The sequence below is a fragment of the Melospiza georgiana genome, chromosome 26 (genome assembly GCF_028018845.1).
Source record: "Melospiza georgiana isolate bMelGeo1 chromosome 26, bMelGeo1.pri, whole genome shotgun sequence".
Classification (NCBI taxonomy): domain Eukaryota; kingdom Metazoa; phylum Chordata; class Aves; order Passeriformes; family Passerellidae; genus Melospiza; species Melospiza georgiana.
In genome coordinates, this window is record NC_080455.1 from 6,205,229 (window position 1) to 6,227,306 (window position 22,078).

At 47.5% G+C, this 22,078-nt stretch overlaps 1 protein-coding gene across 1 annotated transcript in view; it reads right to left on the reverse strand.

The window, feature by feature from the left end:
• Nucleotides 1–22,078, reverse strand: part of KDM4B (lysine demethylase 4B) — a 73,143-nt gene that overhangs the window by 38,787 nt on the left and 12,278 nt on the right. The window contains exons 3-8 of the mRNA XM_058041031.1: nt 21,132–21,307; nt 20,087–20,201; nt 18,710–18,903; nt 4,949–4,998; nt 2,559–2,662; nt 540–677 (exon numbers count right to left, since the gene is read on the reverse strand). Coding sequence (XP_057897014.1) covers nt 540–677; nt 2,559–2,662; nt 4,949–4,998; nt 18,710–18,903; nt 20,087–20,201; nt 21,132–21,307 — 777 coding nt within the window. The remainder of the gene's footprint in view (nt 1–539; nt 678–2,558; nt 2,663–4,948; nt 4,999–18,709; nt 18,904–20,086; nt 20,202–21,131; nt 21,308–22,078) is intronic.

Consider the following 22,078-nt stretch of genomic DNA (forward strand, 5'->3'; position numbering starts at 1 on the left):
GGTGCTCAGCCTGGAGAAAAGGAGCCTCAGGGGTGAACTTGTCATTCTCTACAGCTCCCTGAAAGGTGCCTGTGCTCAGGTGGGGTTGGGCTCTTTCTCCAGGAACTGACAGAACCAGAGGACACAGACTCAAGCTGCACCAAGGGAAATAAAGGTTGGATATTGGGAAAATGTGTTTCACAGAAAGGGTGGAAGAGTTCTGGAATGGTTTTCCTGGGGAGGCGGTGGAGTCACCACCCTTGGGTGTGTTTAACAAAGCCTGGATGTGGCACTGGGTGCCAGGGCTCAGCTGAGGTGTTGGGGCTGGGTTGGATTTAATGACTTTTAAGGTCTCTTCCAACCCAGTGATTCTGTGAATTCTGGGATTCTGTGAATTCCATGAAAACAAACTATCGAGAGGCAAAACCAGCGACACGGGACAGTGACAGAGCACACCCCAGAGCAGAGGCACTTTCTGTGCTCTCCTCGGCAGTGAGGACAAACAGGGGGCACGGCTGTGTGTGCCAGGGCTGCCCCAGCTGTCCCTCCCAGCTGCCCACCTGCGTTGCCATCTTGCCGTAGTCGATCCAGCGCAGGGTGGCGAAGTTGGTGGACTCGGCGCAGTTGAAGCCGTGGTTGAAGCCGGCGTGGTACCCATAGGGGAATGTGATCATGAACTCCCCGGCTTCCTGGGTGATCTGCAAAACGCAGGAAAAAGGAGGAGACGCCCCACAGGTCACTTAATGCAGCAGCCTGAGAACAGAGACTCGTTAAAAACCCCAACTGATGAAATCTCTTCCCACTGGAGGGTGGGCAGAGCAGCTCTTGGCTGAGCCTGGAACACTCCTGGTGAACTGCAGGAATACTCAAGGGTTTCTCCTAAGGGAAAAACTCACAACAGTGGATGGAAGGGGTCACATAGCCTGAGCTATTTACACCTGCAGGCTCCAGTTACAAAGGGGTCTCAGGCTGCAACATTCCAAAAGATCAATGCAATGGAAGAGGCAGAGCTTGACCTTCCCTGTCCTTCCAACCAGCAGTGCTGACAGAGCTCTCCCAGCTGTCACAGGCCAAGAATTCAGCCTGGATTCCTTCCCACAGCCACAGCCCACACCCCAGCAGCTCTGAGCCCACAGGGACCCCAGGGGACTGCACTTCCCCACACGAGGATGGGGCCAAATGCAAAATGGAAACACACAGAGCTTCAAACACTTCCCCCTCGGCTGGGCCAACATCTGAACTCGCAGATGTCATTAACAGAAGAATAATTCGAGAAAGAGGGAATAAAAGCTGCTGTGATGCACAAGAAGCTCCTGCAGGATTTCAGGAGGAGGTGCTGAAGTCCAGCCTGCACCCAGCCCCTCCACAAAGCCCAGCAGTGCCACTCTGCTGGCTCCAGGAGATGGACAGATGATGTTCCTGTCAGTGAATGCACATCCTGATGTCTCCATTTCAAGCCCACATCATCCATGGCACTGCTGTCAACATTATCCCACAATAAATTAGAAAACACTCCAGATGATGGATAGGCCATGCAGAAAAGTAATAACTATTGAAGGAAAGCCAGCACAAACTGCCACTCATGAAGAAAGCCCCAAATTTACTGACTTCTGCAAGCTCTTGAGGAATAAATGGAGAAATCAATAGGAGATTACAGAAATACACATTTTTAATTATTAAAAAGCCCTAGTATTGATCTGTTTCTTTTTTTTTTTCCAGAACAGCATTATAGAGATTTATAAATGCTGCCTATTTCAACTTCATTGAAATCTGCCAATCCTATCTCTGTTCCTCAGGAAAAACGGCACCTTTCCCCTGTTTGTGAATAATAAACTTCACTGTTTCAGGACAGGGCTTGGAGTTTGGGCCAGTGGAAGGCGTCCCTGGCCATGTTTGGGATTTAAGGTCCTTTCCCACTCCATGATTCCATGAAAGCAGTTTGGAGCAGGCCTCTGTGACACTTCCCCCACCCACAGGCAGCTCTGGCTCCGTGTGCTGGCAACAGCCAGCAGCAGCAGCAGCAGCAGTTTGAGTGATTCTGCACAGATACAAATCCCTGTAACCACCCCTGGCTGAGGAGATTTACTTCTTGCCACAAGACTTTAAGAATAAGCACGTTAAAACGATCATACCAAATAAACATGACCCCTCTTTTCAAATCAGGGCTTAAGAGCCGCAGGGATCCTTCCAGGCTTAGAGAGCAGCATGAACACTTACACAACAGGGAACCAGCACAGCCAGCTCCACTTTGGGTCACGCTGGACCCACGAGGAAATCAAAAAGAGCTTCAGAATCACCAGTGGGGCTTTGCTGCCCCTTGATGAGCCAGACCATCCTTATCAGCTCGTCACTCTCCACATGAGAGGCTCCCTCACTGCCAGAGTTTGTTCAGTGACAGCTTTGCCTCTCTTCAGTGTCTCAGCCAAAGCCCAAATTCTCCTTTTTTGCAGCAGAGCTGCTTGGAACCCCAGGCTGCGCTCGGCACAACAATGCCCTTGGAAATGAAGCCAATTCCCCCAGAGGTTCTGCTGGGTTGACAGGAAAGAGGAGCTGTGCAGGGACAGCCTGCAGGGACCTACCCTGTCAAAGGGAATCCCGTATTTCTTCAGGATGGAGGGAGAAATGAGGGTCATCTTGTGACGGAGGAAAGCATCACATCCCTGAGAGCTTCCTGGGAAGAATCCTGCGGAGACATTCGGAGGAGGAGCATCACTAAGGAATGTCCTTGGGAAAACAACACAACCTGCCAGATTCCACATCAACCTGCCCTACATATCACTACCTAAAGGGAAAAATGTTAATATTCAGGGAAAGGAAAGGGCCTCATCCCAGGCAGTGGCACGAGGGACACGTTCACAGTGGTCACCAACAAGTGGCAGAGGCAGCAGGAGCTGACCCAGTCAGCACCTCATCACCCCCAAGTGTTAAATTCTGCCACTGAGTTATAAATTCTGCCACTCAATCACAAATAATTAATTAGTAACCAATGTCCAAACCCCTCACTGGCAGCTCAGCCCAATTTTCCTCACTATGTCCTTCCCTCCAAGTGGCTGACTCCGTAACAAACTGTGTGTTTGTAGGGACTCAAACCCATCACAGCTTAGCAAAACAAATAACCCAAGCTCTGGAACCAACATTAATTGATGAGACATAATGGAAGGGGTTTCAGAAAGTCAAAAGGATTACTGGATTCCAGGTTTACTTATATTTTTGCTCTAAAAGCATTTCAATTCAAATTATGACTGTCTGCTACCCAGTCTGTCGTCCCTCTCTGCAGTTCCTCTTTTTAATGCACAGTTTAAGTGGCTCTCATTAAAGCCACTAATAAAGAAGCACATTTTAAGTGATTAGCACCAATAACATGGCAACACATTAACATTCTCTCCATGGGCTCCATGGCTCTCCCAGTGAGCCCATTTACAGCTCAGCTATTCATTTTCCATATTAATTGCACACTCATTTCTCCATAGTAAACTTCTCCCCACTGATGCACAGGACAGGGGAATGGCCAGGCAGCAATTTTGGCTCTTTGCAGAGTTAAATCATCACCTACCCAGCTTCTAGAGACAGGAAACTAAAATAAAGACCAGATCATTGATAATTTGCTCCTGGTTTTACAGCACAAACCATCTCCGTGCCTCAAAATTGATCATCCGTAAAAATTAGTTACAAACAGCAAGAAACTTATTATTGCTCCTGTCAGACTTGGAGTGGTATTTCAGAGTCTGCAGAACACAAGTCATCTGATTGATTGACTTCTTATAAAAATTACTTTTTTTCATAGATTAAAACCGAGCAAATTACTGAGCTGTAGCTTTGCACTGCAACGTTTTTGAGCAGCCATTTCCAGTGTTATTTGTATTTAGGGATCAGGGAGCTCAGAGCCCAGGAGAACAGCACCAAGCCCCAGGACACTCATCTCAGCTACTCTGCATTTACCCCACACAATCAGCTGGACAGCCTGGAGTGTGCTCAGCAGGAAAAGGCAGCTCAGGAATTTCTCTGTTGCCTGGGAAATCAGCATTAGAACTTTTCTTTTGCATCAGGGTAGAACCTTCCAGATTTCCCTGCCTGCTCCTACCTTCACCAGCAGATTTAAACCACCCCACTTGCCTCGCTGGAGATTAAACCACAGAGATTTGGAGTTAATTATTCTGGGCCAGCAGCTTTTTTTAGCTGGGCAGCTCCTTGAACATTTGCAAGTGGACAAAAATAGAAACAACACCAACAAATTAAAACATATCCACTTCTGCAGCCAGACATCTTCCCTGAAGCTTGAGAGGTGGGAGTCTGCCACAGCTCAAAGTAACTCTCCCTTCCCCTCACTCCCATTTTCCTTTTCTTTTTCCCTCCCTTTCATTTTTTCTTCCTTTTTAAGATGAACTTCATTGCACTGAAAATAAGGGAGGATGAGGCTAACGTAAAAGGAAAACCACCAAATACAAAATATATTTATAGGGTGAAGGAGCAATGGCTACAAACTGGAAGAGGGGAAATTTAGGTTCAATATCAGAAAGAAAATGTCTGCTGTGGTGTGGTGAGACACTGGAACAGGCTGTGGCTGCCCCATCCCTGGGAGCATTCCTGATCCAGTGGAAGGTGCAATGAAAGGATTTTTAGGGGCCTTTACAACCCAAACCCTTGTGGATTAAACCCACTGCCACAGACATGGGAGGGTTTGGCCTCAATGCCTCAAAATCCAAAGGTTTTTAAGGAATTTTAGGTCAGGTCAGGCTTAGTTTAGTTTAGTTTAGTTTAGTTTAGTTTAGTTTAGTTTAGTTCAGGTCAGGCCATGCCACGAGACCGAGGCTCGGAGGGAAGGGTTGGAAGCAAAATTTAAATTCCCTGCCAAGTTCTCTGGCTCTGAAGCTGCTGCCCAGCTCAGCAGGTTCCTCCAGCAGCCCCTCAAGTGCCCAGCAGGCTCAGTTAGTGCCAGTCCTTGCTGAGCCCAGCCCAAAGCCAGGCTCACCTTTGGCCAGGCGTTCCAGCCTCTTGCCGTGCTCTGGAGGAATGGCGTACCTGGGAGGAGAGAACAGAACGGACAGAAACCAAAAGATCATTAGATATGATGAAATCAATACATTTTTAAATGTAAAAACAGGGAAAGGAAAGGCTAGGAACAAGTGGGGCAATAATCCTGAGCACAGCACACAATGGCTGGCAATAAAACCAAAATTCTGTGTGTCTGAAAGGCATCAGTAACACACAATCCATGGAAAAAACAGCATTTAATAAAAGTCCTCAGACATGTTTAATAAAAGTCCTCAGGTGTTTTTCTGGCACCTTCTCAAACAGCATCACAAGATTGCACAAAGTAGAAGGAAAATGGAGAAGACAAAGTGATGATGCAGCAGTGGAAACCCCAGGAATAACTTGAGTGCAGGGAACAGCAGGTGTGTTCTCCATGGGGAAAATATCTGCAAAATAAAACTGTGCTAAATATTAATAAGCAAGAAACAGATGGGCTGGAAAGGTGTGAAGGAGGGTCTGTGTGCTCTGGAAAAGAATAAGCCTTTTTCTGTGCAAATAGCTTTCATTTTATTCCAAAAAAGTGAATATTCTTCAGCTCAAGCAGTCATGGCTCAATCCTTATGTCCCTGCTGGATTTTATTGTCTGATGTGAAATAATGGAATTCAAGTATTCAATAATTTTCTTGATGAGGTGACCCTGAAAATGCCTGCTGATGAAAACATCATTAAAGGGTGTAGGGAACAACTTCTACACCTCCTAAAGACAATGCTCTTAGATTTGGGGTCAGTAAAGCGCAAAAGAATTGGGCTGGAATTTTTTTTGGAGTGCAAATTATTGAACATAATTCTGGAAAAACAATCAGCTGTCCCTCAGGTCCCAGCCACAGGGCTGGGTGTGCCCAGCACGTACAAACACCAGGCAAGTTTCAAATGGCTTTTTCTTCCCAAAAAGCTGTTAGTTCTCTCAGTGCTTTGAGGTTCACAACATCCTCAGGAGCAAAGCCCAGGTGACAGAGATTTATGTGTTCAGGTTATAAGAAGGGAGCTGAATACCAGGACACATTTCGACGTGTTTAACATGATGACACACAATAATATTGCCAGCGGAAATCTGTAAATCGTTGGTTACATTCTGCAGCAAATTAAATATGGCTCTCCCTGCTTTTTGTGACGGAGAATTCTGAGAATTTACATTTGTGGGAATGGCATTTATTGCCAGCTATAACTTCTCTTCAAAGTGAATAATAAAAAATGCATTATTTTTGCTGTTTCCAATAAAGATGTCAAACCCATCCTTCTCATTATCCCTCACAGGGATCAGGAAATTGCAGGAGGGGACTCAGCAACAGGTGCCCAGCACTGCCCCCTCAGAATGCACCTGAATTTGTGGGTTTCAGCCAGACAAATTCTGCATTTTCCCGTGTAAAACCACAGCTGGAGAAGCAGCTCAACACTCAACCTGCGCCAGGAAATCAAACACACCTGGGCTGGCCTGGCAGGGGCATGACAGCACACAAATCCCACACAGGGCCCTGCAGGGTTTAGGCACTAAGCTGATTTGAACTGATGGCTTGAGAAAAAATTTAAGGTAAAACACTATGCAGCACCTAATCTTGTAAAATAATAAATGCAGCAATGGACTCCCAACATTCCCTGACCAAAGTTTGACAGTGCCTTAAATTGCATAATTATCAAACAATTCAATTTCATTTGTCTGGGACAAAGCTAGTGGCTTTTATTTTACAAAGACCATTCATCACTTACATAAATGTGATAAAACTAATCCCGATCCAAAGCTCCTTTGTGGGATTAATGTCCCTTAAAACAGGGAAATGAGACATTCCATTCCTTCTGGGAAAAATGCTGAAGGATTGGGAAAGAACTAATTTATGGCTACAAGGCTGCTGATGATTAATGTAATATCCCCAGTCTACAATGCAACCTTCACTTAATTAGTGCCTGTAATTGGGAGTTGTAAAGATAAGATTAATTGAATCTTGAGGATGTTAAAAGTTTAATACATTGGAACACGGTTATTGTGTTATCTGAAACTGCAGCCTGCAAAAAGCCAAGCAAGGCTTCAGAGAACAGCCCATGGAGAGACAAAGAAAAAAGACTTGCTTGGATAGAAACCAGCCAGAGAGGAGGAATTTCCAGCTCATAAAAAAGAACCGTATGTAATAATATACAAATCAAAATACCCCAGCACAGAATGGTAATAGCTGAGTCCAATTTTAGAAATTAACTTTTTTCTTTGGGCCAGTCTTTAGGAAGCAGAGCCTACACATCCCTCTGCGTTTATTCTTAGGAATTCAAAATATTAACTGCAGAAGAGAATTAAAAGTAGGTCAAATTCTGCTTTAAGTTATGCTCACAAATCTGATTTACATAAAGATAGGCAATAAAGACAGAATTTGGGCTGCTATTTAAAACCAGGAGGAGAAGCAGAAGGCTCCTGCACGTACGGCACAGATTGAGCTGCATCTACACACAAAATGATTGATTGTGAGGCAGAACAACAATGGAAAGATTAAAAACTGCTGCAATCCAAGGGGTGCTGCCCCTCTGAGCCACGAGCGCCCAGCAGGGCTGGCTCTGGGTGCCAGTGATGCCCCCTGCTCTCTGTGAGAGCCAGCACCCCTGCGTCCCTCGGCACAGTTTGTCACCATCCCCACTGCTCAGCTCAGCTGCAGAACCTCAATTCCACAGGTGAAAAACAGCCAATAATTCCCTTTTCTTCAGGCACGACTGCAGGAGCCCCCAGTGCTGGGAACACTGGCCTGGACGTGCCCCTCTGTCCCCAGGACAAGGGACACTGATGGCCACAGAGGAAAGCAGCAGGTGTGATTTTTTTTTGTGGGTGCAGATAAATCAAACCTCCAGCCTGGTTCCAAGGCTCAGCCTTGCACAGGGTGACCAAGACAAAGGGCCAGGCTTCACCCAAACCCTGCCACTCAGCACTTTGGGGATTACAGCAGGAAAAATGTGCTGCTGCTCTGCCAGGGAGCGGGAGATTTACACAACGGGGAAAGAAAAAGCAGCTCGAGATAAAAAAAGTTATAGTTCTGTGACTCAAATGTCATCCTACCCCCAAGTCAACAACCTGAAAGTAATATACTGAGCCTTTTAAATTACCTTTTTCTACTTTCCACCAAAACAACAGAAAATCCCTGAAGTGGATCAAGTACCACTTGTACACATCTAGAACTTGCTGTTCTCTGGGAAAGACTCTCAGCTCCCAAACTTATTTCATGAAACCTAAATCCAGCATTTCTGAGCTCTACTTCCACGCAATTTTCTGAGCCCTCGAGTCAGAATCACAAGTCCAAAAGGTTTTGCCCCAAAGCTATAAATGGATCAGGAAAAGATCATCCTGGAGTGGTGGCTTGCTTTTGTTAATATAGAATCCCAAAATGGTTTGGGTTGGAAGAGATCTTAAATATCCATTTCCACTCCTGCCATGGCAGGGACACCTCCCACTGTCCCAGACTGATCCAAGCCCTGTCCAGCCTGGCTTTGGGCATTCCAGAGACCCTGGTGCTGCTCTGGGCACCTGGGCCAGGGCCTGCCCACCCTCCCAGCCAGGAATTCCTTCCCAGCATGAGCTGAACTGGACAATCCCCTCTCTCTCCTTAACACAAAAGAGAGGTCTGTCCTATTTGCCATCATAGGATATCATTAATAGAGTAATTTTCTTGGTGTTTTGTTTATTCCCTTGGAATGGGGCTTGATGGATGTGGATAATTATCAGACTATAAAAGCCAGCAAATGTGCTATTTTCTATCGCTCTAAATCATCAAACAAATAAAGTGTGAAACAGCATTTCTGAATACAATTTTCCCCTCTAATGGTTTAGAATTATTATCAGGAACAATGAGAATAAATAAGCAAATGTCTTGTGAATTAAGAATTAAACAAGTGTGTCAGTAAAAAGGAGCATTCAGGCCATCCTGGGATGCAGGGACGCCTTTGGGGGCCACCAAGGAATGATGTGGCAGAGAATTCACCTGGGCAGCTTGGCCCAGGTTCTCCCCTCCCTGCTGCTTCCTCAAAGGCAGCCAAGCTCAGTTTTGGTTTCCAGTGGCCAAAACCCTAAAGCTCCATCCACAGCAAAGGCCTCATAGCTGTTTTCTGCTTACTTAAGAGGATTTTTCTCACCTGAAGCCATCCCTGCCTTTGGCAGAGGACCAGACCATCCTGTCACTTCACCCAAAGCTTCCAAGACCTTTTCCCACTCCAGCTGTCACCCCCAGAGGTTTTGCCAGTTACACCTTGTTCCACACCTCATTTACACTCTCCTGCACCAACACAGACCAATTAAGCAGTGATTAGTTCATCAAATCCCACACCCCACTCTCTGGGACTCTGGGCTCCGTGGGCAGGGGGAGGTTCAACCACAAGACTCTGGAAATGTCACTTCAGTGCCATTCCTGGGAGAAGGTAAGAAACTCAATTTCACAGGGTCTGCACAAGGTCTGCCCAGGCAGGCCCCACACAGCTTAACGCTCCATAATTATGGAATAAGGAACACAAACAGAACGGGAGCAGCACATTTAAAATGTCCAGGCCAACGTGTCAAGCTGGGGTGAGTTATCTGTCTTCAAAGCAGATTTAATTGTGCCAAGAACAGTGACCCTTCAAGATTCAAATGCCAACCTGCTCTCAGCCATGACAGGCAGAATGAAAAGCTGCTATTTCAGCCTCTGTAAGGCAAAGGGTGCCCATAAACCCAGAATCTGAACCCCGACCTTCAACATCTTTAGCCCCCACAACAGCAGCAAAGCCTCCAAAGAAAACCCCTTGGTCCATCAGGAATATTTATCACCCAACAGAAGCATTAAGAACCAGCATTAGCACAGGGTGGCCCCTCCCTGCCAAGTTCAGATCCTGCTCCTGAGGCCTCACTTTTCTACAAGGTAAAACATTAAACAACATCTCCTCGCTGTGTCGGAGCACAGCTCAGGGTAGAAGTGAGGGTTTCCATGCTAGAATCTCCCAGAATATCCTCAGCTGGAAGGGACCCACAGGGATCCTGCTGTGCAACACTATTTTAAGCAGTTTTGCCTGTATGAGGAAAGAAAAAAGGTATTTTAAGAAGAACAGGTTGTCCCTTTATTGGTAGCACTGTCACCTCCCTTCCATGGTCACATCTCTTTTCCTCACCTTTACCCTCCTCCTAATTAACCTCCCGTCATCCCTCTCTCCCAACAATTCATTAAAACACTGAAATCAACTCCCTTCCTTCTTCCCCTCACCAAATCTGAGGTTGGGCCGCGCTGAATGGGCTGGAAATTTCCCATTTCCCCTTCTCAAGACCCTGGTTAGGAAAGGAGAATCCCTGGCCTCCCTCTCCTCTCCCCTTCTGCTGCGGCTCCTTCCATCAGCAATGCAAACCCTGCCTGGAGATAAGATCACACGGGGAGCAGGGAGCTCCTAGGACAGAGCCTTTATCAAGTGCCTGCAGTTTTATCTTGAATGGATCACTTCACAGGACAATGGATGATGGGATTCAGTATCTTTAACCAGCAGTGTCAATGATCTCAAATAATGACATTTTTATTGAAATACACCCAGAGTGAGAGATAAACACAGAGGCTGGGGAGTATCAGCTCCAAAAGCCATAATTAGGAGTAAATAGGTAATGACAGGACCAAATCACAACTCCAAAACACACCAAACACACCTGCCTCCCACAAATGCTAAATGCAACCCCTGGGGAAGCAGCACGGGGAGAAAATCAGGGCAAACCTGCTCAGAAGGGCCTGGGCACCACCAAACACACCCAGTATCACCCACAGGGCCCATTTCACTGCAGACAACCCCTTTCCACACACAGAACTTGCTCATCACCCACAATGTGAAGAAATGGCAGTGATTTTGCTGCCAACAGAGCAGCAGGGTGAAAAACTTCCTCCTTCCCCAAAGAAACTCAAGTTGTGACTGCAAAATCTCCATTTGTTTTCCAGTAAGGATGGGCAGGATATCTCAGGTTACTCTGAGGCTGGGATCAAATCCCTGGAGACTGAGCATTGGGAGATTAGAGTCAAGCCTAACTTGTGCCAATCATGTACTTCTGAAAGACTCTCCAACCCTTAGAGTTGCCTTGAGCTAGAAATAGGATTAAAGAGCCATTAGTTTCAAGAAGTGACATTAGACAGGAGCTTTTTAAAATTCAGATTTTAAAGCAATATGAATTTTCAAGAGGTACAACTGAGCTCCAAGATTAGCACAATGGGCTACTTTCAGTGTGATTCACTCACCCCCGACTCGAGGAACACAAAGAGGAGATTTTTCCAGAACTCCAAACGCAATTTTCAAATACATTTTTTTTTTTTTTTAAATGCAGAGAATTTAATGTGAACAACCATCTGCTCTTGGAAGGACTCTCTGTGCCCCAGTCCAGTCGGCTCCACAGCACAAGTGCCAGGCACAAAGCACAAAATTGCAGAGCACATTGGAGTTTCTCCCTCCACATGTAAAAATAACCCAGAGCCTGCCTCTGCCTGCAGTGAATGAGCAGCATGAAGGAGCCATTTTACTAAGAAAAGGTGTTTGGGGAAAAACATTATGAAGTCATTTACTCATTCAGTTTAGCCAAGAAGATAATTAGTACACAATTCAACAGAGATGAATGACTACAATATTCATCCCCTTGCCATTCCCCTATTTGTTTGGAAGAACCTGTTCACATCAGATTTATTTCCCTAAACTGGCAATCAGATTATTAATTACTGGTTGTTTTTGTACTGGATACCATACAAATAGAAAGAAAAGCAAAGATTATGCTTCAAAGAGCCTGTATTCTGAAATAATAGCTCATTTCAGCTCCAGAAACAAGGAGAAAAAAGGTAACCAGGGGAGATCAGAGCTATCTGTGCCTTGTACCAAGTGACCTGTGTGAGCTGCCTACCTCACCGGGCACAGCAACACGAATTCTTGAAAAAAACAGGATAATTGCCTCCAGCAGAACAAAAGAAATTTGCTCCTGAGTAATGAAAGATATTCTTAGATTAGGAAACCCCTTGTGCTGGAGGTGCAATGCCTCTACACACACACACACTCTTTTCTTTTCTGAGGAGGAAAAAATCCAGCATTCCAAAGGTTTAATGCTCCTCATCCATCAAACTGCACCGTTCCCAACTACAACTGCTTTGAAGTGAGAGCTGTGTTCTTGTCAGCATCAAAGCCACAAGTGTTGTAGCTGAGATTTGATAAAGATCACTGACACAGTTTGTAAAGTTCCTTTGTTTCTCCTGTTTGATCCCCTCTGTGCGGCTGATTGGGCAGCTGGAAATGAAGTGGATGCAAACCCAGCACATTTATTCCTCGGAACATTAAGGGGTTAACGAGTGCTCAGCTCTCAGACAGCACCGAGTGCTATTTAAGTGCTGTCATTACTACAGGCTCCTCTTATTTTAAACCTCACTTGTGCTGCACTTGGCATCACCCCTCGACAATTTTCCCTGCTGAGTAAAGGAAAAAAAAAAAAAATCCCCGCTGATTTCTGCCAACGTGTTAACAAAATGTGAATTAAGACAAAGCTCTGCAGCAGCACTCCTGCTCCCTCCCAGCCCTCCCAAGCCCTGCTGCCAGCTCTGTGCCAAGCTGGAATCTGCAAGCTCCTTGTCCCACGGGCAGGCAGATCAGGCTGAAGGAGGGAGATGGAGCATGGAAGCACATCTCCCTCCCCTCCAGCCCCTGCTCTGCTCAAAAGCCTCTGTTATTAAACCAGTCTGTGATCCTGTCAGACTTGCATAGATCTTCATTTCAAACCAGGCCTGAGCTCTGAGCAGGCACTTTGAGAAGGCAGGTAATGGTTGGAGCAAGAGCACTCCTGGATCAAAGAGCTGCTTCTCCCAGTGCAGCTGGGGCTGCAGCCACTGCAGGGACCACCCCAGGATGCTGCTGTGGCCCCAGACCAGCACCTCCTCCTGCTAAAACCATCCCGGAAAGTGCCAAGAGGAAGCACAGGTGGGAAGGGTCTCGTCTTTGCTGGCTCGGGTACAACAGATGAACATCAACCTCTACGATTTCTAATTTCAACCAACGGAACGGGCTCAGCAAAGATGGACATAAAATGCAGGGACTGAAAAGTGAAATGGCAGCAAAGCACAGAATAATTCCATGCCTTTTGCAGCAGGTTTGGGTGAAAATAAAAACCAAGGAGGGGAAGCACAGACAGCAGGGAGCTGAGTGAAAGGGGTGCTGAGGCTGAGATCTATCCGTCTGTGCCTCCTCAGACAAGTCCCACAGTGATTCCATCAATCCCCAGTCTGGCTTGACCTTCATTTTCTGGCATTTTCTCTCAGTTAGAAGAGGGTGAATGAAGAAAGGCAATACTTGAGCCCTAACTCCCCAAATCCTGTGCCTCCTCTGCGGCACAAAAATGACCTTTTAATAATCTGTCTACAACAGCCTAACGAAAGACCACAAAAACCTGAGTCTATTAAAAAGAGAAATCTCCACTATTGCAGTTGCAGCACCTGATTGGGAAGATAATCCAAGGCAGAGCTGATTCAGGTGCTGCAGCACGTGGTGACCCCATGGATTCGAGAGCAAACCAGCAGTGAGCACTGTCCCCTTGCTGAGGGGACATCCCTCTCCCACAGCACCACCTCCAGGAAAAAGGGCTGGGGAGAGGGCTGGGAGTGCTTTGTGTTGATTAACTAATGACTGCAGCTCGCAGGGCTGGATTAATGACTCCCTGCTCTCAGTTATCAGGGAATTACAGGGGGATCCAGCTCTGCGTCCCAACACATCCCTCCTCCCAAGCATCTCCAGCAAACCCACATGCACACGGATTCTCAGGGCAGAAAGCAAAGCAGATTTCACCTTCATTTTAGAAAAGTCAGGAGAGTGAAAAGCTGCTCTGCCTGGCCATACTTTATCTCACTTTCCTTTTATCCCTTTTAATGAATATCCCTGTTCTTTTCTCTCTCCCTTTTATCAACAGAAAAGGGTCTTGCTCTGCCAAATCTGCCTGAGAGCAAATGGTGTTGCAGTTAATCTATAAATCAACCATCACCATAAATTCTGCTCTTTCTCCATCCAAAACAGCAGAGCTGTAAAACAGATTACACAGGACAGCAGGGGCAGGAAGGAAATCTGGGAGCTGGGAGGAGCTGCCACCACAGCCAAATGGCCTTCCCTGCTTCTCCTTTCTCCCCACTCCACCCAAAAATACCCAAACCTCTGCTGCCAGGCCTGGGACACTTCTAGGAGCAAGGACACCTCACACACTTCCCATGGAAGATGATGCAGACCTTGGGGACTGAGGGAAGAAAGGGAATCCAGGAGAAAAAATTCTGCAGCCCAACACCAAGAAACAGGAAAAGCAAAACTCGGAAAAATAAAAATTCTCGTGTGGAGCATCAGCTGTGAATCCCAGCTAAGGAGCCTCAGCATCTCCAGGGTGCAGGGGCTGGAGCAGGAGCAGCACAGGGATGGTGAGAGGCTGAGGGGCAGCACCCTGTAAACGAACAGTTAAGCTCCATGACTGCTTTAGGTCATTTTCCTCCTCCAAGGCATTTTTCCAGGGATTAACATTTCCTGTCCTGAGGGGAGAGCACAGGACAAGAGTTCAGCACACAAAGCTGCAGCTCTTGCAGACCAGAGTGAGAAATAAACCCAGGGAGAAGCTGAGCAGCTCTGAGCTGCTGCTGCTGCTGCTCCAGGAGGGGCTCTCAGCCAGGGCCAGAGGGGCTCCTTTGGGAATCCCTCCCCAGGGAACAGCCAGTCCTGGCTGGAATCTCCCTCCCCTCACAGGCCTGTGGGAAGGGGAGCTTTCCCTGCTGACAAATGCATTAAACTGCAGATGTACAGAAGAGCCACGGAACCCCTGACTGGTTTGGCTTGGAAGGGACCTTAAATCCCACCCAGTGCCACCCCTGCCATGGCAAGGACATTTTTCCACTGTCCCAGGCTGCTCCAATTCCCATCCAGCCTGGCTTTGGCACTGCCAGGGATCCAGGGGCAGCCACAAGCAGGATTTGCCCTCCTTGGCTGGACTTGCCCTATGCGGGGAGCCTCACTGGGAGGGGAGAAAGCAGAAATTCTTGGGGCAACTCCATGGACTCTCAGGTTTGCAGTCCTTTCACAAGACAGAATTCCAGAAGTGTTTCTGGGATGTAATTGTATCTGTGACCAGCGCTTCCAACTAATCATATTATTTTAAAGTTCCTCTGGTAATTTGTCCTTAATTCCACACAAACTGCTGTTCTGGCATAAAGTGTACTTTGTGATATCAAAGTCAAACAGATTAGGCATGATCCACTTCCAGCGAGGGAGTGTTTTGGAGAGGAGATGATATAACTTAAAAGCTAAAGCTGGCTCCCTGTTTTAATTAAAGGGGATTAAACATCCATCATGATAAGGGAAAAGGGACATTTTATAAAAATCAATTACCTTCCTCAGTGTCAGTCTGCTTTAACACCTGTGGTTTCTGGGAGAAGGGAGAGTGTAAAACCCCACCAGCACCCAGGGAAGGTAAATTAAATACAGTTACTGTACAGTTAGTAAATTTCATAAATACTGTTACTGTACAGCAGGACCACAAAATATCCAGGAAAAATAACTGTATCACCCAATCAGGTGGTACCGACAAAATAAAATGTTACACTCCTAAAGTGTATCAGGCAAATTCACAATACTCAGATTCAAAGTTTCCTGCAGCACTTCCCCAGCCAGGAAGCCTCCAGGTGGGACTGCACATCTTTATGGAGATAAAAGTGCTGGTGGAACACCTCAGCATCTAAAAATATTCTTTTGGAACTGCAAAGGCTGAGCCACATCCATTCCTCACTAAAATGCCATAATCACCATGAAGAATGAGGCCTGGCACTCAGCTTTGTTGCTTCTGTCATTATAAAATCAGTTTCTGCTCGCACCGTTTGACAATATGCTCAATTTTAGATCTCACACAGGAGTGTATGAGGTAATTATACACAATATGTATAACTGATACAGCAAAAATTCCCACCACCAGAGGTTTAATATGGGGCTGCAGAATTAAACACATTTCAGTTATTTCAAAAGTTTGAGACTGTGAAAAGGTGGCAATTAAATTCCTAATGCGAGAGGGACGTTTTTGTGTAATTTGAGAGAAAAAGAGAGTGGAAGGCTGGATCTGGCAGCTCCTGCCTCGGGGGCTTCACATGAGGTTACACAACTGCTCCCAAGGCTGGGGTGCTGCATGGCAGTGCCCACACCTCCCATGCCTCCTGCTCCAGCTGTCAGCCTCAATTTCCAGCTGCAGCTGCAGCAGCACTGTGAGAAGGTGAGGAGCAGAGCCTGTGCCTGGGAACAGCACACCCACAGGGAAAATCCCTCTGGAAAGGAGGGTTCTCAGGGAAGCAGCTCCTTTCTCCCCTTCCCTGCAGAAGGCAGCAGGGCTGGTGGCTCCTCACCATTCCCACAGCCCCGGATAATTTATGGGAGACACAAAGAAAGAGTTACGGCTTTTAACGAGCAATTTTGAAGCAGATACTGCCAATGTACAGAGTCCTTGGTTCCACTGAATAAATATCTCTGACAGGCAAACAATAACTCTGCCTCTTATTTTAGAGCTCAACCCCAAACTGGTAGACTTTGTAACTCTCCACACTCCTGCTATTCCCTGAGGTGCTTCCAAGATGATCACTGTCAGAGCCACGGAGTCTATAAAAAGGATGAAGGAAGCTGGGAAATTTCCACAGAGGTGGTGCCAGCAAAACAGAAGGAACATTTCAGCCATCCCCAGCAAAGCCAGGCTGCAGCACTGCAATTCCAGCAGTGCAGTCCAACAGCTCCCCCAGCTGAGCCCTGCGACAGCTGCACTCACTCCCAGCGCAGCTCAGGTACCTGCAAAGTTCCAGATCTGCTCCGAGGGGATTCACATTTACTCTCTGCAGCCAGGGCTTGCTCGGAGGAGAGCTGGAGAACTCTTGAGAGGAGCTGTCATGGTGCAGAACAAGGAGTGGCTTGGCAAGTGGCAAACTGCTGCCTGATGCTCAAGGGAAGGGCAAGGAGGCCCTGCCAAACCAGCAGTGGCATCGTGTCACAATCCATCCTATCCTGTGTCACACACTGCCACCTACCCATGAAAACTGCACTGAAAGTTCTGCTGGGACTGTGCTGCTGGCCCTGAGCTCCTCATGGGACTGTGCTGCTGGCCCTGAGCTCCTCATGGAACTGTGCTGCTGGCCCTGAGCTCCTGCTGGGACTGTGCTGCTGGCCCTGAGCTCCTCATGGGACTGTGCTGCTGCTGGCCCCGAGCTCCTCATGGAACTGTGCTGCTGGCCCTGAGCTCCTGCTGGGACTGTGCTGGTGGCCCTGAGCTCCTCATGGGACTGTGCTGGTGGCCCCGAGCTCCTCATGGGACTGTGCTGCTGCTGGCCCTGAGCTCCATGGCCAAAGGGTTTGAGGAGCTTCCCGAGGGCTGTGGCACCATCTGCTGGAGATGGCACCAGGAAAATGGGTTGGAATTAAGGGACTCTGGAGGAAGAACTGACAGGATGCAAACTGAATCATATTCTGAGCTGGAAACCCACAGGATCATCTGTCCAACCCCTAGCCCTGCACAGACACCCCAACAATCCCAGCCTGTCCCAGAGCAGTGCCCAAACACTCCTGGAGCTGTGACAGCCTTGGGGCTGGGACCATTCCCTGGGATGAACCTTTCCCTGGGATCAGTCACATCCCAGTCATAACCCAGAGCCACATTTCTGGAGCTCCACTTGTTTAACAGAGGTAGCACAAGAGATTCTGTAAAACCCTCCTGCAGCTGCCTTGGACAGCGAGCCCAAGGAGCAGGAATGTTGGGAAACAGATTTCATGATGTGTTGGGAAGGGTTTTAAACACTGCCATTGATGTTCCAGAGAGTCAGCCCCTCCCTGCACCCTTCCCAGGCCTGGAAAAGAGCACTGGAGCCATTCATTTACAGCCTCCTGGCTCCTGGGGGCTTTTATGTGCCACAGGCACCAAGGCCCAGAGCCCCCAGGGAGCCATAGCCCCGAGAGGTGGGAGGATGCTGCTGCCACTGCCAGGGCACGGTGACAGCACAGCCTCCCTGTGACATTTCTGCTCTCATTTGCACGCAAATGTCAATATTTATTAGTCACATCCAGATCTTCAGCAAAGCTCCCATGGGCTGTTGAGTCTCTGCACTTATACTTTTAAATTGCTTTAAAAAGAAGCATATTGGTTCTTGGTAACTTATTCCAGACTTCCCACATTCTTTATTTCATCCTTAACTATCTACTGCTTTTGTGGGAAGTGATTTCCAAGCAGTCTATGCATCAACAGTGTTGAAAAATGCTTCACCATCATGCCAAAAAATGACCATGGAAAAGTAACCTTTTCACTTAACTCGTCCCTGGAGCTGTGAACATATTTATGTATTTAAATAATGGAAATGTGAAAGTAACAGATGTTTCCTGCCTAGAGCAGAGAGCAAGAACAACAGTGCTTCATTATTGCAGTGCCTCTGAAGCATCCACACATTCCCATCCCCATTTGCTCTCCTGTGCATTCGCTTGCAAAAATCCCCAAGTGCTGAAATCTGGTTTTAATCGTGATGTCAACAAGTCTCCCTAATCCTGCTGAAAGTCAGGAATTAGGCCTCTGAGCAAGCCAGCATGAAAGAAAGTGAAATTGCTTTTAAATGTAAAGTAGGAGGGAAGAGGAGAGAAAAAATGGGAATTGAGAGATTAGGTAAACCTGATGGAATTTGGTAGAGCTGGGGAAAGGATGTTTTAGTGGTGCCCAAGAGCCCTCACTCACCAGGACTTGGGCTCCCCAAAATGCAAGTAGTTGATGCTGTAGAGATCCATGTCCTCTGTATGCCAAGCAAAAGTTGTCTTCCACATGCCAAAGTAGAGGTAGGGAGTGTTCACCCCCTCGATGATGATGCCACACTCGTGCTCCACCATGTCCAGGAGGGTGTTCAGGTTGCCAATGTTCCACTCATCCACGTCCTGGAAGCCAACAGGAATGGTTTGTGCTGGGAGTGGCAGGAGCAGGCACAGCCTCAGCTCCCTGCAGGGCCTGCACTGACTGACCCCCCTGTGCCCCCAGGAAGGTTCATTGGGTGCTCCAGCACTCTGCAGAGGCTCTTGCACTGAGCAATTAACTGTTCTGTAATGAACACAGCACACACTCAGGGTAAAACACACTCCTCTCAGATGTTCTCCTCCTAATCACAAACACCCCGGTGTGGCCAAAGGGGCAGAACCTTCTACCTCAGGCCAGAGCTTCAGGTGAAACCAGAAACCACCTGGGAACAGCTGTGCTGGTGCCTGGCTTGTGTCCCACCCTGATCCCAGCAGGGGAAGGATGTGACACTCCCACCAGACACCAAATCCTCTGCACCCCTGAGATGTGCACGGCTCTGAGCACCTCAGATATCTCTGCTTATTCTAATTAATCCCATATTAAACCTCGCTGATAATAAAAAGACACTCATGCATTCACACACAATCAGACAACACTCCAAAGAAAGCCACTTCCCACTCAAAAGAAAACTACAGAGGAAGAGATTTAAATTATCTGCCTAAAAAGAGTAAGAAGAGAGAAACCTTTATCATTTACAGAATTACTTGAAGCAGAGTATGAAATTTCACCACGGAAAAGCTTAAACAATTTGAATTGTAAAATAATTCAGTGTGCAGGTGCATTGTATCCTAATGGAGCTGCCTACAAGGAAAAGATCCAAATGCAAATAATTTAAAATCCAAATGTAAATAATTTAAAATCCAAATGCAAATTATTTATGTTAAGACTCGAAAAATATTTTTGATGTAGCACCATTTCCTTAAAATGCTGGTTATCTGTGGCTTTCTAAGGAGCTTCAGCAGAAATCTCCATTTTATTCCCTTAAAAAAGAAACAAAACTCAAGGTATAGACAATTTTTTGTCACAGTTTGCAAAAGAATTTGTTTAAATCACACTTTTCCTCATTTTTCTACTAAAAGTCAGCTTTTCACAGCTTCCACTGACTGTTATCCTAAATCTCAGGGGAAGTTTTGTAATGAGGGGAAAACCACAAAGGTATTGGGGTTTTTTTAGGGTGGCTACATCAGTGAAATTCTGAATTACTGCTCCTCAATGAGAAAAGTAAGTCAGAAAAAGGAAATAAATGAAGGAAAGCACTGCACTTACTGCATCATACAGGGAGCCACTGATGTCAGCCCCATAGATGGGGGACACAAAGGTGAGATTCTTCCAGTACTTGCGCTCCAGGTCCTCAAAATCCTGGTGCCGAGGGGTGCAGTACCTGCCAGGGAACACAGGCATGGGAGCAGCTCTGAGGCTGTATTTCACCTTTAATTCACACCACTGCTGCCTCTCCACCTCTGCACAACCCCTCTGGGGCAGGCTGGATGTGCAGCACCGCATCCCCATCCCATGGGGACGTGAGGTGAGGTTATCCCACAGCCCTCAGGTGCCAGGAAAACGCCAAAGCTGATTATCCTGGAATGGTTTGGGTTGGAAGGGCACTTAAATCCCACCCAGTGCCACCCTTGCCATGGGCAGGGACACCTCCCACTGTCCCAGGCTGCTCCAAGCCCCAGTGTCCAGCCTGGCCTTGGGCACTGCCAGGGATCCAGGGGCAGCCACAGCTGCTCTGGGCACCCTGTGCCAGGGCCTGCCCACCCTCACAGCCAGGAATTCCTAATTCCCAATATCCCATCTCAATCCACCCTCCTTCAGCTTAAAGCCATGGCTGCATCATCTCAGTCCTGATTAAAACCCAGGGTCCTCCAGAACTGTGGAGCACTCCAGACCCTGGAACCAGGATGAGACTGCAGTGGCACATCCCAGCTGATGAAGTGCCCTGCAGAGCCCCCAGGCACTCTGGAAGACACTCGTGTCACCAGTGTCTGCCCAAGCACCCCAAAGTATTTGCATTTCTACCCCAGCCATGGAACACCTTTTCCAGAAGAGCCAAGAGATGATTTTTTGGTCCCAAGCCTTTCTTTTCAGAAAGATTCTCAGCCAAATGCTGACCTTCTACACCAACTCTCAGAAAAAGCTCCAAGATACACCAAAACCCAAGCCACAAACTGGTCTGAGACTCAATAAAAGCAGTTTCCCCCCAAATGCTCCACATTTAACATGGCTGCACTTTCTCATCAGCCAGTTTTGGGCAAGAAAAGCCTCCCAGGAGCTGCCCCACGCCCGTGTGGAGCCTGCAGGCACGCACTTCTCGCTGTTGGCCAGGCGCCGGTACTCGCCCACGGTCATGGGCTTCTTCTGGATGTTGTACTGGGTGAAGAGCCCTGACTGGCCCGTGACCACCTGCTGGATGGGAGCTGGGATCACCATGTCATCGATGTCATCGTAGGTGCGCCGTGGCTTCCACTCCTTGGGGGGGATCACCTGCAACGGGGACAGAAACATGGGAATGTCACAGATACTGCAGGGGACAAAACATGGAAATGTCACAGACACTGCAGGGGACAGAAACATGGGAATGTCACAGAGACTGCAGGGGACAGAAACATGGAACTGTCACTGACACTGCAGCTGTGGGGATCACCTGCAACAGGGACAGAAACATGGAAATGTCACAGACACTGCAGGGGACAGAAACATGGAACTGTCACAGACACTGCAGGGAACAAAACATGGAACTGTCACAGACACTGCAGGGGACAAAACATGGAACTGTCACAGACACTGCAGCTGTGGGGATCACCTGCAATGGGGACCAAAAACATGGAAATGTCACAGACACTGCAGGGGACAGAAACATGGAACTGTCACAGATACTGCAGGGGACAAAACATGGAACTGTCACTGACACTGCAGCTGTGGGGATCACCTGCAACGGGGACCAAAAACATGGAACTATCACTGACACTGCAGGGAACAAAACATGGAACTGTCACAGACACTGCAGCTGTGGGGATCACCTGCAATGAGGACAGAAACATGGAAATGTCACAGACACTGCAGGGGACAAAACATGGAACTGTCACAGACACTGCAGCCCTGGCTTTGGGGACTTGTCAGCACTTGGGCCATGCCAGCACAGGCTGATGAGATCATTTGCTCTGACAAGGACTTGTTAGGAGTGGTGTTTAGCTGGCCTTAATAAAGCACAGTGGAGAAATAAAGCTGTTAGGCATGGAATAATTCTTATTTCTT